This window comes from Heterodontus francisci, chromosome 13, assembly GCF_036365525.1.
Source record: "Heterodontus francisci isolate sHetFra1 chromosome 13, sHetFra1.hap1, whole genome shotgun sequence".
Classification (NCBI taxonomy): domain Eukaryota; kingdom Metazoa; phylum Chordata; class Chondrichthyes; order Heterodontiformes; family Heterodontidae; genus Heterodontus; species Heterodontus francisci.
The window spans coordinates 113,149,416-113,162,093 of NC_090383.1; the positions used below are offsets into that span (position 1 = coordinate 113,149,416).

The 12,678-nt window shown below is 39.3% G+C and overlaps 2 protein-coding genes across 2 annotated transcripts in view; one reads left to right on the top strand and one right to left on the bottom strand.

The window, feature by feature from the left end:
- The window catches only part of LOC137376602 (endoplasmic reticulum membrane-associated RNA degradation protein-like), a 119,118-nt gene that overhangs the window by 82,124 nt on the left and 24,316 nt on the right, over positions 1-12,678 (bottom strand). The gene's annotated exons all lie outside the window — the stretch shown is intronic.
- phf10 (PHD finger protein 10) overlaps positions 1-12,678 on the top strand; it is a 32,077-nt gene that overhangs the window by 8,469 nt on the left and 10,930 nt on the right. The window contains exons 4-8 of the mRNA XM_068045463.1: positions 157-240; positions 7,010-7,143; positions 8,405-8,554; positions 9,919-10,028; positions 11,833-11,989. Of these exons, the coding sequence (XP_067901564.1) occupies positions 157-240; positions 7,010-7,143; positions 8,405-8,554; positions 9,919-10,028; positions 11,833-11,989 (635 nt within the window). The remainder of the gene's footprint in view (positions 1-156; positions 241-7,009; positions 7,144-8,404; positions 8,555-9,918; positions 10,029-11,832; positions 11,990-12,678) is intronic.

Sequence of the window (12,678 nt, forward strand, 5' to 3'; positions counted from 1 at the left end):
GTAGGTGGTAGGGAATATGGGATTACTGTAGGGTTAGTATAAATGGGTGGTTGTTGGTCGGCAGAGACTCGGTGGGCCGAAGGGCCTGTTCTAGTGCTGTATCTCTAAATAAATAAGCTTAATTCCTTAAAATAAATGATGCATTCTCTTTGACAGATTTGGAACGACGTGATCTATCTCACAAAGAAAAACTATATCTGAGGGAGATGAATGTTATCACAGAAACCCAGTGCACTTTAGGTAAGCTGTCTACTGAATTATGTCAGCCCACTGATTTTGCTGTTCAGCTTGTAAGGATGGGATAGTTATTTTAGATGTCATAGAGTCATTTACAGTGTAGAAGAAGGTCATTCGTCCCATCAAGTCCATGCCAGCTCTCTGCAGGGCAGTCCAGTCAGTTCCACTCCCCCTGCTCAATCCCCATAGCCCTACAAGTTTATTTCCTTCAAGTTCCCATCCAATTTCCTTTTGAAATCATTGATTGTCTCTGCTTCCACCACCCTCATGGGCAGCGAGTTCCAGGTCATTACCACTCACTGTGTTTAAAAAAAAAAAGTCTTACTCCGGTTTCCCCTGTATCTCTTGCCCAATACCTTTATATGTGTCCCTAGTCCTTGTACCATTAGTTAATGGGAACTGTTTTTCCTTGTCTAACTTATCTAAGCCTGTACACTTCTATTAAATCTTCCCTCAATCTCCTTTGCTCAAGGGAGAACAACCCAGCTTTTCCAACCTAACCTTTGTAACTAAGATTCCCCCATCCCTGGAACCATTCTACTAAATCTCCTCTGCACCCTCTCAAGGACCCTTTCCTCTTGCCTAAAGTGTGGTGACCAGAATGGGACGCAATTGACTAATTGGGGGCCTAACCAGAGCTTTAAAAAGATTTAGCATAACTTCCTTGTTTTTGTACTTTATACCTCTATTTATGAATCCCAAGATCCCATATGCTTTACTAACCACTCTCTCAATATGTCCTGCCACCTTCAAAGATCGATGCACATGTACCCCCCGGTCCTTCTGTTCCTGCATGCTCTTTAGAATTGTGCCATTAAGTCTATATTGCCTCACCCTATCCCTTCTGTCAAAATGCATCATTTCACACTTGTCTGTATGAAATTCCATCAGCCATCCCTCTGCCCATTCAGCTAGCCTATTCATGTCCGGTTGCAGGCATTTCATATCATCCTCACTGTTTGCAACTTCTCCAAGTATGGTTTTATCAGCAAATTTTGAGATTCTACTCTGTATTCCAAGATCCAAGTTAATTATATATAGCAAAAAACGTAGTAGTCCTAGCATTGACCCTTGGAGAACACCATTGTCTACAATCCACCATTTACCACGACTCACTGTTTTCTGCCCTTGAGCCAATCTTTTATCCAATTAGACACTGACCGTCCTATTCTATGAGCCTCAAATTTGTTAACCAGCCTTTTATGTGGTACTTTATGAAACATTTTCTAAAAATCCATATAGACAACATCCACTGCATTCTCTTCATCAACCTTTTCTGTTACTTCATCAAAGAATTCAGTTTGAGTAATCAAGCATGATTTGCCTTTTACAAATCCGTGCTGGCTATCCGTAATTAACTCAAATCTCTCCAAGTGCCTGTTAACGTTAATTTCCCCCGATTATTGTTTCTAAAAACTTACCCACCACTAATGTTAAGCTAACTGGCTTGTAGTTGCTAGGACTGTCCTTACCCCCTTTCTTGAATAAGGGTGTCACATTTGCCACTCTCCAATCCTCTGCCACCTCCCCCATATCGAAGGAAAATTATAGCAAGCCCTTTTGCTATCTCCACCCTGACTTCCTTTAGCGACCTGGGAATGCAAGCCATCAAGACCAGGTGATTTATCTACCCTAAGCAGAGCCAGCCTTTCCAGTACCTCCTCACTCTCAATTTTTACCCTACCCATTGCCTCTACTCTCTCCGCTTCTACCAATATTTTCAGATTCCTCTTCCTTAGTAAACACGGATACAAAGTACTCATTATGTATTCTAGCCTTGCCTTGTGCTTCTAAGCATATATTACCCTAATAGGCCTCACTCCACCTCTTATGTCCCGCTTTACTATTTACATGCCGGTAGAAGATTTTTGGGCTCCCTTTTCTGTTGACTGCCATTCTATTCTCTCCTTGCCACTCTTATTTTCCTCTTCACCTCCCTCTCAACTTATTGCATTTGGCCTGGTTCTCGTGTGAAGAATTCACCTGGCCTGCATCATACACCCTCTTGTTTCATCATAATATCTATCTCCAGCATCATCCAAGGAACCCTGTTTTTAGTTTCGTTACCTTCTGCCCTTGTTGGAATGTACCGAGCCTGTACCTGAAGCATCTCTTCCTTTTTAAAGATAACTCATTGTTCCGTTACAGTTTTGCCTGTCAGTCTTTGGTTCCATTTCATCCTGGCTAGATCCCTTCTTAAACCTCTTCCAATCTAGCCATTCTACCTTATTTTGTTCCTTCCTTTTCTGCATTATGAGTCTATACCTTATGATGCGATGATCACTCTTTCCCAAGTGCTCCCCCACAGGCACTTGGTCCACTTGGCCACCTTATTTCCCACTACCAGACCAACAATGCCTCCTTTTTAGTTGGGCTGAGAACATACTGATCAAAGTTCTCCTGAACACAATCCATAAATTCCTCCCCCTCTTTTCCCTTTACTTAAAAAGGTCACAAATGATAATTTGGGGAATTTAAAGCCCCCCAATATCACAACTCTTTAGTTCTTGCACACCTGTCATTTTCCTGCAGATTTGTCATGCATTCGCTCACTCACTATTTGGAGGCCTATAGAATACCCCTAGCAGCGTGATCATACCTTTTTTGCTTCTCGACTCTAACCAAATGGATTTTGTCCTTGCCCCTTCAAAGACATCCCCTCGTTTCAAGAATGTAATGTCTTCCCTAATCAGAACTGTCACCCCACTTTTTTTCCTTCTGTCTTTCTGAACACTTTATATCCTTGCATATTAAGCACCCAGTATTTAAATCATATAAATTTTATTTATATGTATGTAAATATTAAATCCAGTTACCAATATAAGGCAGTCAACAGGGAATGCAGAGAAATGTCTATAGCCAGAGGGTGATGAGAATATGGAACTCCATACCTCCGGATGTAGTTGAAGTGAATAGAATAGATGCACTTAAGGGGAAGCTAGATAAGCACGTAAGGGAATAGATAATTATGTTGATAGATGAGGAAGGATTGGAGGAGGTTCGAGTGGAGTAGAAGTGCCGGCATGGACTAGCGGGGCCGTATGGTGTTTTTGTGCGGTTATATTTGTGTAATTTTATGTATTTAACTTGTGCTTTTTAAAACAAAAATGTACCAAGCTGTTATCTCTAGAGGGATTCGTTGTTATCAGATTAATAATTTTCAGTACTTAAGATCCAAACAAAAGTGCAAATACCTTTCATCATTTTACCCTTTACAACCTCTACATCAGTGCTTGAATGCATCAGAATCTATTGAATGTGTTTTGTAGCACTGGAATTTCTGCAAAAAGATTTGGGCTTTGTTGCATTTTTAACAAACACGCAGTGCTTGTGTTCAAATCCTTGATGCTTTTTGAAAAAGGCCTTACTGAAATTGTGGGGCAATTTTAACTAAACAGGAAACTGACGGGGTCGGGTGGAACGCCTGATTTTACACTCTGTTGACTTCGATGTAGAGTAAAACTGGGCGGGTGTAAAAGCAGCATTTGCTGAGATAGCCTACAGTTACCCCTATATACGTTATGTTCTGTCGTCTGGCAGCTGGGGACAATTTAAGGCGCTCCAAAGATTGATTAATAATGTTTCTGTGACAAAAGCTTAAGAACCTATTTGTCACATCAGTAAAATAGTAAACCACTTTCTCATCACAGTTTGTGTTTTTAATTGACTTCAAATACATCCCTCAACACTGTTCAGTTTGTCACATGGCACAATTGCCTTTATTTATTGAAAAGTTTTAAATCTCACTCTCCAAGTAAAATATGTTTAAGCTGGACTATAGAATCAAAAACACAATTTCTATATTTGAAAATAACCCTAAATTATTTTTTGGGTGGGGGGGGCGGTGGAGGTGGGGAGTGTGGGGATAGTTAATACTGAGGAGGACTGCAACAAATTACTGGAGGACATTAAGAAACTTGCAGAATGGACAAATAATTGGAATGTGAAGCGCAACACAGATAAATGTGAGGTAGGACATTTTAGTAGGAAGAATAGGGAGGTCACATTACTTGGAAGGTACGAGTCCAAGAGGGGTACAGGAACAAGGGGATCTCGGAGTACAAATACACCAGTCACTAAAAGTTGCACCACAGGTTAGCAAAGCCAGAACAAAAAAGCAAACCAAGTACTAGTCTTTATTTCTAGAGGAATAGAATTGAAAAGTAGGGACATTATGCCAAGCCAGTATTGAACCACAATATTGAACCAGGTTAGACCACACTTATTACTGCATGCAGTTCTGGTTGCCATATTATAAAAAGGATATAGAGGCGCTAGAGAAGATTTACAGGGATGATACCAGAAATGTGTGGGTATACATATCGGGAAAGGTTGAACAGGCTGGATCTCTTTTCCCTTTGTTGAGGATGGGGTGGTGGTGGTGTGGGGAAGAAGATTGAGGGGTGACCTAATTGAGGTGTTTAAAATTCTGAAAGGTTTTGATAGCGTGGATACAGGGAGAATGTTTCCACTTGTGGGGAAGAGCAAAGGCCATCAATATAAGATCATCACCAAGCAATCCAATAGGGAAGTTGGAAGAAACCTCTTTACCCAAAGCATGGTGAAAATATGGAACTCTCTATCACGGAGTGGTTGAAGCAAGTAGTATAGATGCATTTAATGGGAAGCTAGACAAACATATGAGGGATAAAAACAAAAATGCTGGAACCACTCAGCAGGTCTGGCAGCATCTGTGGAAAGAGAAGCAGAGTTAACGTTTCGGGTCAGTGACCCTTCTTCGGCTTCTGCTTCTCTTTCCACAGATGCTGCCAGACCTGCTGAGTTGTTCCAGCATTTCTTGTTTTTATTACAGATTTCCAGCATCCGCAGTATTTTGCTTTTATAAACATATGAGGGAGAAGGGAATAGAGGATTACAATGATGGATTTAGATAAGGAAAGATGGAAGGGAGCTCGAATGGAGCATAAATGCCTGCATGGACCGTTTGGGTTGAATGGCCTGTTTCTGTGCCGTATATCCTATAATCTCTATGTCTACTTTGAAGCAGGGAAGTTGACCTGTTTTCCATCCTCTGTACCTGGCGAAGAGTCACTAGCAAGCACTCAATTTCGATTCAGAGTGATTTACTTGCAGAACTCTACCCCTTTCCTGTTTTTAGTAGGGGGGTGGGAACGGTGGAAGAACGTTGAGCCTTCTCCAATTTTTCTTTCTTCCTGCAAACAACTCTGTAAAAGATTATCTAAGTCAAACTGAGAGAAATCTCATATCCAAATGTGGGAGCTGGAATACAAATATGGTCTGGCTGTGTGACAAAATATCTAGCATGTCCAGATTTGGCTCGGTGGAGGTCCATTTCAATTTAATTTCACATTATAAATTTAAAGCCAACTGTAGTTTTTTTTTTAAAGTTTCATGTCCCAGCCGAATATGATACATTTGTTATGACGTTAGTTCAAACCTACTTCAAACTGGATTTTGAGCTGTAGGCTTAAATGGAGGAAGCAAATTACTTTCAATCAATCACAGTCTGTGATTCACTCAAAATAATCAGCTAATGGTATTTTGACCTTTATTTTAACGGGATTAGAATTCAAAGGTGAGGAAGTGATGCTTCGGTTGTACAGAATCCATCTGGAGTATTACATTCAATTTTTGGCACGGCACCTCAGGAAGGATATGTTGGCTTTGGAGGTGGTACAGCACAGATCCGCCAGAATTCTACAAGGGCTTAAAAGTATTAAATTGAGGACAGTTTGAATAAAATTGGGTTGCATTCCTTTTGAGTTTAGAAGGATTGAGGAGTTTAAAATGATTAAAGCATTTAATAGGGTAGATACTGAGAAGTGGTCGAGAAACAAGAGGCCACCATTTTAAAATTAGAGCTAGGCTGTTCAGGAGTGAAATCAGAAAGTTGTTTTTCACATGAAAGGTAGTGGAAATCTGGAATTCTCTCCACTAAAAGGTTGTGAAAATCAACAGATTTTTATTAGGTAAACATATCCAAAGTTGTGGAGCAAAGGCAGGTAAATTTTTGAAGTACAGATCAGCCACGATCTAATTGAATGGTGGAATAGGCTTGATGGGCTGAATGGCCCACTCATGTTCCTATGTTCAGCTAAATGTGTGGCAGCCAATTATTATTGAATTGTGTTGCTTAAAGACATTAATCAAGCCAAGTCACCCAATGAAAGGACATTTAAATGGTTTGCTCTGTTAATTGCACTGAGCTGTTAGTGAATGGTTGAACCGATTTGGAATCGTAGAAATAGAAAGCTGTAAAAATAGAAAAGCATTACGTATATGAAAGATAGCTATAAAAGAACAGGTTGGCATTAGATTGTGGTTTCTTCTTTCTTTTACCTGAGCTGTTAAATAATACAATTATATATTTAAATAGAAATTCTATTATACTGTTAGATTATTTGCCTGCGCAAGTTTAACAAAATTGCCTAATACTTTGAACATAAGGAAAGTTTTGAGATGATGCTGTACCATTTTTTATTTGAAGACTGGACCTATGGAGACATAAAATAAATTCCTATAGCTTAAAAAAAAATCACATTAGCCTGAGTATGTTACTGAATGATTACCCAAATATCAAGGCTAAGATAGATGCTTTGGAAGGTACGGAGAGTCCTAATTTCATTTTGAGCACAAACTAAGATATAACGGTGGAAAAAATCTAAAGAAGGGGAGAGAGACTCAAATTGTAATGGCTGGTTTGTTTAGACTCTTAATCACTGTTGGAGCAGCCAGGTTGCCATAAGAGTAGCATATGCAGATTTTTGAAATAATAAAAGCTTTGTTTTAGGTTTAACTGCTTTGAGAAGTGATGAAGTTATTGATCTGATGATCAAAGAATACCCAACCAAATATGCTGAATATGCTGTGGTTCTACAAGACAGAGAGCGGCAGCAGATCACTGATCGCTACAAGGAATACTCGGTCAGTACTGGGGGAGTGATGGTTTAACTGAAGTTAACTGTGCACTTAATGTATAAGCTTCTAACTTCTTCTCTTCCATCATCTTCAACCACCCCTCCACCCCCCACAAATTCAAAGCTGTGAAGCTGTGACATGACATTTAGTTCATTGAGTCTATGTGTTTTCCTGTAGCACAAAACAGACCGTTGTCAGCTGCTGTCTGTCTTCATCCCCCTCCACCAGTCTACAAGGGCTGAAAACACTGCCCATTTTGCACATTGTACACTTTCAATATGCAGTGCGGATCATTTTCTACCTTCAGAAAAATGTCAAACGCTACCTGCCACCAGCATTTTCTGAAGCACAGAGTCCAAAAATTATTCTTAATTACAGCATCAAATGGCAGTTTATTCTATGTTGGATCCTCTTTTTCTAAAGAGTTCAGTAGACATTTGAAAATGTGTGTGTAAACCTGAGGTTTGTAAAAAGAAGACAATTGAATTCATTTTTGGACTTTGTTTCCTTTAAATCACATTGTAGATGGGGGCATTAAGCCTTAAAAATAAAATTGGACCATTTTTGTGCCACCATGCGGAATTGAAGCTTATTGAGCAATGCAAAAGTGCTATTGTGGCATATAGAATCATACAGCATAGACAGAGGCCATTCAGCCCCTCATGCCTGTGCTGGCTTTTTGGTCGAGCTATCCCTTACCCATAGTCCTGTACATGTTTCCCTTTTCAAGTATATATCCAATTTCCTTTTGAAAATTAACATGTTTTTCCAATTATGTCTACGATCCACAGTATTTAGGAATTGCTTAATGTCGAGTTTCAATCATGCTTGAGCAACCTGAAATGTGTAAATTTGTGAACTTTGGATTTGTTTTTGCCCCTCCCCCCAGGTGACCATCATTGCTGGGTAATGGAACACTACCGTTGGCCTCTTTTGAGTAGATTACCAGTTTAATGCTGAATTATGAATAGTTTTGTGCTATGTAGCTATGCCTATGTCAAATTGGACTCTGAAACCGCCCAAACTTGCCTTACTTAGAACATTTGTGCAATGCTTCCCTCGAAGCCCCATTCCCTCCACAGCCTTTCCTTTGTATCTTACTTTAGCCTCACATATTTGTGTCTTTTTAAAAAAAAAAATCCCTTTGCAGTCGTCTGTGAAAATGCAAGAAATTGGAAGATTATGTAATTAGTTCTCTAGTGAGTGTCTGCAGAATGGTTGTTCAGAGCATTTTATATTTCAATCCAACATGTGATTCTTTGTGCAGCAAATGCAGTTGCAAAACACTCAAAAGGTTGAGCCAAGTAAAGTTCCGGAATATATAAAGAAAGCTGCAAAGAAAGCCGCAGAGTTCAACAGCAATTTCAATAGGGAACGGATGGAGGAAAGGCGGGCTTATTTTGACTTGCAGACGCAGGTAAGGCGGATTCCACACTGGTCCTAGTCTGAGGCAATCTCAAACACCAAGTGGAATCCTAAAGTGCAAAAATGACCAACCAACCATACCTCATTACACATCTATTTATCACAACACTAACTTGCATTTATAAAGTGCCATTGACGTAGAAAAATATCCCTAGTTTACAGTCTTGTCTTCTTTGGCCTCCTTATCTCGAGAGACAATGGGTAAGCGCCTGGAGGTGGTCAGTGGTGTGTGGAGCAGCGCCTGAAGTGGCTATAAAGGCCAAGTCTTATCTAGTGGTACTTTAACTTTGGTATTCTTCATACTTTGCTCACATGACACCATAATATCATTTCTGGAACTCTCTACTCCATGGGGGAGGAGAGAAGGAAAGGAAATTCCAGCACTTGTGCATGACTTTACAGCTTGTGTTTTACGTCAACGCTATTTTGTTAAACGCAAGAATAGTACAGAATCCACAGAAGAAAGCAGGTAATCTTCAGGGGAATTATGATCGTGAGATGAAATTATCAAGCAGGCCTCAAATTCGGTGGCTAGTGTGGAGTATTTAAATTGGGGTCGTACTCTGTTTGTAGGACCCATGCTACTATTGTGGGCAAATGAGAGACACGATCTGCCCTGTTGTCACCAGGCATTGAGTGATCTAACCAGCAGTCCTTCAAAGGTCAGAAAATGACACCCAAATGTTTTTATAATCTTTGTGGGGCCAGGAGGAACTCCACAAAAATATTGAGGTCCATTGCCAAGTAGTTAGTTGGCCCATAACCCTCTCCTCCCAATACACAGATTGCTGCCTTCCCTCTCCTGTCTGGTGTGTGCGCCATTTGAATACTGCACCTGGTGCTTTTTAGTATCCAAAAAAACTTATTTTAAAATCAGCATTTTCTTCTTGCATGTTTTTTTTTTGATTCACAAACCCTAGTCAAAGTTGTGAACATCCTGCAGAAGAGAAAAATCTATTTAGAAATCTATACTTTTTAATTTTGCTGATTGCTTAGCTTGACCTTTATTTGCAGTTTGAGAATAGGATTCTTTTCAGTCAGGTGGTGTCATTGTCCAACACACTTAGGATAGGTCCAGCATGCCTGGAATGTGAAGAGTGACCCTCCTTCTGAAAGAAAGATTGAGATGGTGTTTTACACATTGCTCAGAAGCATCTCAGCACTTACCATACAATGAATTGCCCTTTTGAAGCCAGTGACTGCTACGTAAGAAGATTTGATAGCATTGTTTTTGTTTGGTGTTTTTATTTTCTGTGTAAAAATGCCTTTTTTTAAAACTAACATGAGTAACATAGGGTAGGGAATCAGCTTTTCTGCTATGTTTAGAATTTTTTGTTTTGGTTTTTCCCAATTCAGGTCATCCAGGTGCCACAGGGGAAATACAAAGTTCTTCCACCAGAGAGGACAAAAGTTGGGGCTTACCCAGTTGCTCTGATACCAGGCCAGTTTCAGGAATATTACAAAAGGTGAAAAGAAAAACCTGTTATTAAACAAAAGCCATGCAAAAGAGCATATTGCCACCAGTGCACCTTTTTATTTCTAGTTGTGAAGTGTAAAAAAAGTGCAACTTTAAAGAAACTTCATGTTTATACTCTTTTTTTTTCCCCATTTTTTTTCATGGCTGAATATATAGTTAGTATTAAAGTTTGACTGCATTATGCTCATAAGAATTTTATCATCTATTTGTCTTGTAAATGCTACACTTGGCAGAATAACATTTTGAAAAAGAATGAACATAGGAGCAGGAATAGGCCATTCAGCCCATAGAGCCTGCTCCACAATTCAATACGATCATGCTGATCATCCACTTCAATGCCTTTTCCCCCACACTGTCCCCATATCCCTTTATGTCATTGGTATTTAGAAATCTGTTAATCTCTGCTTTAAATATACTCAATGACTGAGCTTCCGCAGCCCTCTGGGGTAGAGAATTCCAAAGATACACAACCCTCTGAGTAAAGAAATTTCTCCACATCTCGGTCTTGAGTGGTTTCCCCCTTATTTTGAAATTGTGTCCCCTGGTTCTAGACATTGACCACAGCACCTTTCATGTCTTCAGGGCGTCCCAAAGAGGTTCGTAGCTAATGAATTCCTTCTGAACGGCAATTGCTTTTGATATGTAGGCAATGTGGCAACTAATTGCATACAGCAAGGTCTCACAAATAGGAAATGAGATGAATGACTAGTTAATCTGTTTTGGTTGAGGGATAAATATTGATCAAGAATAAATTTATCCATCATCCACCTAAGTTAGGATAGGTCCATAGTCTGTAGGCAAAAGTTATTACAGCATTGTTTGAAGAGTTTTGTTCATGGGAGCTTTGTGAATGGTATGTGATTGTCTTACTGTTTGTAAATGGGAAGAAAAAAGGAAGTCTTGCATTTATTTACCTCCTTTCACTACCTCAGGATTTTCCAAAACATTTTACAGTCAATGAAGTACTTTTCAAGTGCAGTCACTTTGGTAGTGTAGGAAGTATAATGTACTGCCTATATAATGTAAAACGTTCCAAGGCACTTTACAATGGGATGGTTAGATGACCAGATGCCAAGCCATGGGGGAGAGATTATGAGGTGTGACCGAAAAGTTTGGTGAGAATGAGAGGCAGTGAAAGTTCCAGAGAGCAGGGCTAAAGAGACTAAAAATTGTGACACCTAGGGAAAAGTGGATGCACAAAAAGCCACTGTTGGGACCAAAAAAAAACGTTTTTTCCCCCCTTCTCATTAATCTCGCCTTCTCTATGTCTTTGCTCCTAGGTAAGTCTGTTGGAGGTGGAGCTTATCCAGCATTCTCAGCACTAATGTGGAATGGAGAAGCTTCACCTGTAGAAGTATAAATATAGTGATGTTGCCTGGGAGAAATGAGCAGATTGGATGTTGGGGGTTAGAGTTGAAAGGGGATAGAAGAGAGAATGGATAAATGATGAATGGTTGTAAGTGTGAATCAGAAACCTGTGCTTGAAGATCTTGAAGCAAATGTTTGATTTCTGAATTTCTCAAGCATTCGAAAAGGCAAAGGGATTAAATCCCTTTCTGTAGTTAATTTAGAAAGCACAATAACAGTCTAAATTGTACAATTCTAGTACCAAAAAACAAATGAGATTTCTATCTGAGTTCTTCTGATGACTTGCATAATTTACAAAACTTTTATTTCAATCAGATTTACAGCACAAATTAAAATTTCATAAGGTTACATAACAGGAAAATTAAAATGTGAAATGTTGAATGTTAATTAAACACCTTTTTTAATAATTTTATGAATCTACCTAGGTACTCTCCCAATGAACTGCGTTATCTGCCTGTAAACACAGCCTTGTATGAGCCACCTCTGGACCCAGAATTGCCAGCACCTGACAGTGATGGGGATTCTGATGACGCAGAAGATGGGCGTGGTGAAGATGAGCGGAAGGAAGACAAAGGCTTTTCGGTAAGAAACTAGCTGAACAGAAACCTGACTATATTTATATCTTCATTGCTGTAAATTTTAAGAAGTCCAGTTATTCTGCACTAATGTGTATTTTGTATAAATGGATTAACAAAAAGTCAGAATCAAAAACAAATTCCATTGTAATCCGATATAATCATCTTCTGCTAAGCGTATAGCAAATATGCGTGTACTTTGGCTAAGTGTATAGAATAATGCTATTACTACTGGTATCTAACTATTAGGAATAATTTATATTATTACATCTGCATACAACTTCTAGCAGCCGGTGATGTGACGTCAGAACCTCGCACGGTAACGCTGCGAACGAGGTTCTTGCTACAGTTAATGGCAGCGGCCTAGTAAGTGGAAAACTTAACTTTTAAACCCATTCTTAATGTTCAGAATTAATTTTGAGCTAGTGCTCCGATAGTAGAGGTGTTTTCTCATCTATTCAACATTCATTATTTGAAGCTGCGACTCCTCGTTTTGGAAAAAGAATCATCCAACTATTTTAAGTAAACTGCGTAGCTGACCAGGAGTTCCTATTAAATGGGCTTGCTCTAACTAAGTTGAGTCAGTTTTTAATTTTAAAGGTAATGTCTCATTTTAGGTACTATCTCATTGATACATCATTTGCATATTTGTGCCACTTTTTAATCAAATTTATCATTAGATAAGATATTTCTAAC